This window comes from Marmota marmota, unplaced genomic scaffold (assembly GCF_001458135.2).
Source record: "Marmota marmota marmota unplaced genomic scaffold, marMar, whole genome shotgun sequence".
NCBI classification, from domain to species: Eukaryota; Metazoa; Chordata; class Mammalia; order Rodentia; family Sciuridae; genus Marmota; species Marmota marmota.
The window spans coordinates 32,614,209-32,620,778 of record NW_026000142.1 but is presented as its reverse complement, the minus strand read 5'-3'; the positions used below and the strand labels follow the sequence as shown (position 1 = coordinate 32,620,778).

The window sequence follows — 6,570 nt, the reverse complement described above, 5'->3', positions numbered from 1 at the left end:
CTCGGGCGCCCCGCGCTCGGCGTTCGCTCCGATAGGCTCAGGTTCTTAGAAGCACCCAGGCGCTGAACCCTAGCAATCTGTTTGCAAGCCACAGGCGAATTGTAGCCTGGAATTACCTGATCTATGGCTGAATGAGTTGCGGTCAGTCGAAAACAGGGGACGTGACGTCAGTTTACCAAGATGGTGGCTGCTGGCCTCCTCTGTGGACTGACCGGTGTGTAGAACCGAGAAGGACCGCTTCCTTCGCCCGTCTGGAACCCAGAATTCAGCCCTGAGTACGGTGTTTGCGCGGCTGGCAGAAACTGCAGCGCTGTAACCCTGCGTCTCTATCCCAGCGCACACTGCAGACTTTCGCCGCGGGGCGATTTGCTGAATAAGCAGTTACCCTCCGTGCGACAAACCTCTCGCGTTTGAGTCCCCGTAGCCGATCCTCGTGCGATGGAAATCCTTCCTCCAGGTTCCGGAGCACCCCACTATTGCTGGAAATTCCTAACAAGATATCCTTTAGCCGTCCTGACTTGTCATACTCCCACACAGTGAAGCAGCACACGGGGGTAATGCACTCCCCTCGCCGCCATCTTCCGATCATATGATTCTTATCTTTAAGTCTGTTAATGTGATGTATTACATTTAATGATTTGTGTATGTTGAACCAACCTTGCATCCCTAGGATGAATCCCTCTTGACTGTGGTGCACAATCTTTTTGGTATGTTTTTGTATTTGATTTGCCAGAATTTTATTGAGATTTTTTGCATCTATGTTCATTAGAGATATTAGTCTGAAGTTTTCTTTTTTTGACATGTCTTTGCCTGGTTTTGGAATCAGAGTAATATTGGCCTCATAGAATAAGTTTGGAAGTACTCCCTATTTTTCTGTTTCCTGAAATAAATTGAAGAGTTTTGGTATTAGTTCATTCTTAAGATGTTGTAGAACTTGGCTATGTATCCCTCTGGTCCTGGGCTTTTATTGGTTGGTAGACTTTTGATGGTGTCTGCTATTTTGACATTGAAATTGATCTGTTTAAATTGTGTATATCATCCTAATTCAATTTGGGCAAACTATATGACTCTAGAAATTTGTTGATGCCTTCAATATTTTCTATTTTAATGGAGTACAAGTTTTCAAAATAATTTTTAATTATCTTCTGTATTTCTGTAGTGTCTGTTGTGATATTTCTTTTTTCATCACATATGTAATTTGAGTTTTCTCTGACCTTCTCTTTGCTAGCATGGCTAAGGATCTGTCAATTTTATTTATTTTTTCAAAGAATCAGCTTTTTTGTTTTGTCAATAGTTTTAATTGTTTCTTTTGTTTCAATTTCATTGATTTCAGCTCTGATTTTAATTATTTCTTGTCTTCTGCTTTTGGTGTTGATTTGTTCTTCTTTTTCTAGGGCTTTGAGATGTAATGTTAAGTCATTTTTTGTTGACTTTTTCTTCTTTTAAGGAATGAACTCCATGCAATGAACTTTCCTCTTAAAACTTCCTTCATAGGGTTTCAGAGATTTCAATATGTTGTATCTGTGTTCTCATTCATCTCTAAAAATTTTTTAATCTCCTCCTTGATGTCTTTTGCAATCCATTGTTCATTCAGTAGCATATTATTTGATCTTCAGGTGTTGGAGTGGATTTTATTTCTTATTTTATCATTGATTTCTAATTTAATTCTATTATGATCTGATAGAATGCAGGGTAGTATCTGTATTTTTTTTTAATATTTGCTTAGTGTTGCTTTGTGGCATAGTATATGGTCTATTTTAGAGAAGGATCCATGTGCTGCTGAGAAGAAAGTGTATTCTCTCGTTGTAGGATGAAATATTCTGTCAGTTAAGTCTAAGTTATTGATTGTATTATTGAGTTCTATAGTTTCTTTGTTCAGCTTTTGTTTGGAAGATCTATCTAGTGGTGAAAGAGGTGTGTTAAAGTCACCCAAAATCATTGTGTTGTGGTCTGTTTGACTCTTGAACTTGAGAAGAGTTTGTTTGATGAACGTAGATCCTCCATTGTTTGTGGCATATATATTTATAATTGTTAAGTTTTGTTGGTGTATGGTTCCCTTGAGCAGTATGTAGTATCCTTCTTTATCCTTTGTGATTGACTTTAGTTTGAAGTCTACTTTATTTGATATGAGGATGGAATCCCTGCTTGGTTCTGCGGTCCATGTGAATGGTATGATTTTTCCCAACCCTTCACATTCAGCCTGTGTATGTCTTTTCCTATGAGATGAATCTCCTGGAGGCAGCATATTGTTGGGTCTTTTTTTTTTTTGTAAATTCAATCTGTTAGTCTATGTCTTTTGATTGGCCAGTTTAGGCCATTAGCATTCAGGGTTATTTTTTGACATGATTTGTATTCCTAGCCATTTTTGTTTATTTTTGGTATTTAATGTGACCTGGTTTCTCTTCTGATTAGATTTTCCTTTAGTGTAATACCTCCCTCTGCTGATTTTCATCATTGTTTTTTATTTTCTCTTTGTGGAATATTTTGCTGAGCATGTTTTGTAGTGCAGAATTTCTAGTTGTAAATTCTTTTAAGTTTTGTTTATCATGGAAGGTTTTTATTTCATCCTCAAATATAAAGCTTAGTTTTGCTGGGTAAAAGATTCTTGGTTGGCATCCATTTTCTTTCAGAGCTTGGTATATGTTGTTGCAGGATCTCCTGGCTTTGAGGGTCTCAGCAAGTTGAAAAATCTGCTGAGATATGAATTTGTCTCCCCCTATATGTGATCTGATTCCTCTCTCTTGTGGCTTTTAATATTCTATCTTTATTCTGTATGCTAGGTATTTTCATTATAACATGCCTTGGTATAGATCTGTTGTAATTTTGTACATTTGGTGTCCTGTAAGCTTCTTATATTTAGCTTTTCAATTCATTCTTCATGCTTGGGAAATTTTCTGATATTATCTCATTGAAGAGATTGTGCATTCCTTTGGTTTGAAACTCTGTGCCTTCCTCTATCGTAATAACTCTTAGATTTGGTCTTTTGATGCTGTCCCATAATTCTTGGATGTTCTGTTCATGGTTTCTTACTACCTTCACTGTCTGATCAATTTTATTTTCCATATTGTATACTCAGTCTTCATTATCTGACATTCTTTCTTCCAAGTGATCTTGTCTGTTGGTTATGCTTTCTATTGAGTTTTTCATTTGATTTATTGTATCCCTCATTTTGAAGGATTTGTTTTTTTTTTCAGAGTCTCTCTTGAAGTAATCTTTTGCTACCTGTATTTGCTCTCTTATCTCATTGTTGGAGTGATCAATCTTTGCTTCTATTTGCGAATTTAGGTCATTCTTTAATTCACAGATCATTTTAATTATGAACCTTCTGAACTCCTTCTCTGACATTTCATCTACTTCACTGTCCATGGGTTCTGTTAATAGAGTATTCTAGTTTGTTTCGGACACTTTCCTCCCTTATTTTTTCATGTTGTCTATGTGTCCTCCTTTATTCCAGTGTTGATCAAAGATATTACAGTTTCTACCCTAAAATCTTGTAGTATCCATGAAGATTATCTGTACCTCACCTGCAGTTGTCCCTGGATGTATGGTACTGCAACTAAAGGTGGTGGCAGCAATAGCAGAGGTATCTTGAGATAGCAGTACAGGTGTCCCAAGATGGACAGAACATCTTTCAGAGATGGGACTGAAAGGGGGGGGGGGCTCACACTGTCTTTGGAATGCCTGCTACTGAGATGCAGCTGCTTCTAGGCTCTGTCTGTTGTCAAAAAGTTAGGGGCTACTGTGTGGGGAAGGCTGTGATGATGACTGCAATGTCCCAAGATGGATGTTGGTTAGGCTTAGGCTTCCAGGTTGGTGGGGCAGGGAGGCAGTAGGGGGTAGCAAGGAGGGGGCTGAACAAGGACCTACCCTGAACCTGGGTCTTGTGCAAGTCAGTGTGGACAGATCTGGGCCAGGCCTAGACTCCCACAGTAGTCTGCTGTTTGGAAGAGTTGGTCCTATGCCGGAGGCTGGGCTCCTGTGGGTGCCTGCTGGTGGAGGGGTGGACACAGGCCTACTGTGAGCCTGGGTCCCACACAGGCTGGTGTGGGTGGATCTGGGCCTACAGGTAGTCTGATGGTCGGAATGGGCGGTCCTTGTGCCAGTGGCTAGGCTCTGGTGGGTGTCTGCCCCACTGGTGGAGGGGTGGACCTGGGCATATTGTGAGCCTGGGTCCCATGTGGACTGGTGTGGGTGGTCTGTTGATGCTTTCTTATACTTACTTTATCACAGTCTTTAAAACTAAACATTTTTTAAAACAATTTTCAATTTAGGTAACATTTTAAGTGTGTAAAGAATCACATAACGTGCACCCTACTATAGTTTGAATGTGTCTTCCAAAGTTAATGTATTGGAAATTGATCACCCATGCAGCAGGGCTGGGAGATGGGGCAAAAAAGGAGTATTTGAATTGTAAGGTTACACCTCATGAATGTATCAATGCTGTTTTTGCAGGAGAAGGTTATCTCAGGATTTTCTGTCACAGGTGTGGGTTCCTTATAAAAGAATGTTTTTTTCCCCTCTTGCTCTCTATCTTAACCCTTTCCTCTACTTCCATATGACAATTTCTGTCATGAGATGATCCAACAAGTAAGTACTCACCAGATGCCAGCCTCTAAGTCTTAGATCCCCCATCCTACAGAACAGTGAGATATCAATTTCAGTTCATTATAAGTAACCCACTTTCAGATATTCTGTTTCAGCAGCACAAAACAGACTAAGGCATACCATATCCAGTCTTGTCAAGTTTTAATATGCAGCTATAATAGCTTTAGACATATTCATTAGGGGTACAAACAAAGCACTCTGTATTGCTCTTTGGTTCTATTACCTTGCTTCAGTCCTGGGGGTGTGGTGGTGGTGGAATACTACCCTCCTAAATTTGTTATTTTCTTATCCTAAGCAAGGATAAGAAAATGTACACATACATTCATAAACTGCATAAATTATTGTTTGGAAATTAAATTCAAGATGATATGTGTATCTCTAGTCTTTCATCTTAACTCTTATTATATAGGTTTGTTTATTGTATTGGTATAAAATGATTATGTCATATAATTTTTATATTCCCTTGAGATGAATAATTAATTTTGTTTTTAAACTCATTTGACTCTTAATTTATATCTTTGTGCATAAATACAATTTGTCTTGCTTCATTTTCTTCTTTCCTCCAAATTCAATGTCTTCTCTTTAAACTAGTTTTTAGTGGGTTGGGTATGTAAGTCAGTGGTATAACACTTGGCTAGCATGCAGGAGGTCATAGATTTGATCCCCAGGCACTGAAAAAAGAAGTATTTTTGGTTATCATAATAACCTAATTTTCCAAACATATTTAAAACATTTTATTTGAATTAATTTGTCTAACATTATCAAAACAGATTGGAATAGATTACAATCAGTACATCTCAACGTTAATAATTACTCTTTAACAGTGATAAAAAAATTGCCAACTAGTTATATACCTGGTAAGATTCACAGTCTTGATACTTTCCAAAGCTATTACTATTGTTTAACTGTTGGTATATTTTTTTCTCAGAATAGACAGTCAATATTCTCAGTAATAAACTTTTAAAAAGTGTTAATAAATCCCAGCATCTCAGGAGGCTGAGATAGGAGGATTGCAAATTCAAAGCCAGTGTCAGCAGAAAAGCAAGTCAGTGATACCCTGTCTCTAAATAAAATATAAAATAGGGCTGGGGTTGTGGCTGAGAGGTTGAGTGCCCCTGAGTTCAACCACTGGCAAATACCCCTCCTTCCTAAAAAAGTTTTAATAAAATAAAGGTTCCAGATCCTTAGAAAAGTACATTTTAATAAATATATAAATGCCATATGATTGTATTTATAAGCATTTAGCATGATTAAATAAGAAAAGAAAACATGCCTTTTGGCATGCAAAATAATTAATGTCTGAGGTGTGTGGAAATGATAGATATTTTTTTCATCTGCGAAAAACCAGACCTCATCTAAGTGAGGACTTAGATGAATTATAGAAGCTGCTATACAATGTGCAATCAGAAGGAAATTATTATTCATTTTGAGTGATTAGAAAAATTATAATGAATTATGTCAAGGCTAAATTTATAAGGCCTATTACAATTTTTCAACTCTAACAAAAACTTCCCCTTCTCAGTTCTTAAAGTACCAAATGTAGTTATTTGAAATATTGTAGGTCTTCTTCTTTGCTTGATTAAATAACATTGTTCTTTTTATCTGAATCACACAAAGAAGTAGTGACTCCAAATTTTCGGAAAAAATAGATTTATTTGAGTTGAATCTTTTATCACTGGAGTACTTAAACATCTACTAAGAAGTTAGACTTGAGAATATCTCTGGGGAGGATCCTGAAATAAACAAATTTAGAATTTTTTGCAGCGTGAGGTAGGATTGCCTTGTGATTGGCAAAGTTAATTTTGGAAGATTTATTCTTAGAAGCAACAGATTTCAGCCACTGCAGCAATGAAATGTCACAGTTTCTTATGCCAAAAGTAAAACACATACCAGTCAAATTTTCCTTCATTTCCACATATATTAACTAACTAATGTCCATCAACTATTTGCAAATCACTAGGTTTT

General features: G+C 37.2%; 2 protein-coding genes across 4 annotated transcripts in view; both read left to right on the top strand.

Annotated features, from left to right (window-relative positions):
* Window positions 1-6,570, top strand: part of Pclo (piccolo presynaptic cytomatrix protein) — a 418,833-nt gene that overhangs the window by 56,107 nt on the left and 356,156 nt on the right. The window lies entirely within an intron of this gene.
* The window catches only part of LOC107144384 (F-box only protein 46-like), a 15,742-nt gene that overhangs the window by 4,823 nt on the left and 4,349 nt on the right, over window positions 1-6,570 (top strand). The window contains exon 2 of the mRNA XM_048785914.1: window positions 3,455-3,583. Coding sequence (XP_048641871.1) covers window positions 3,455-3,583 — 129 coding nt within the window. The remainder of the gene's footprint in view (window positions 1-3,454; window positions 3,584-6,570) is intronic.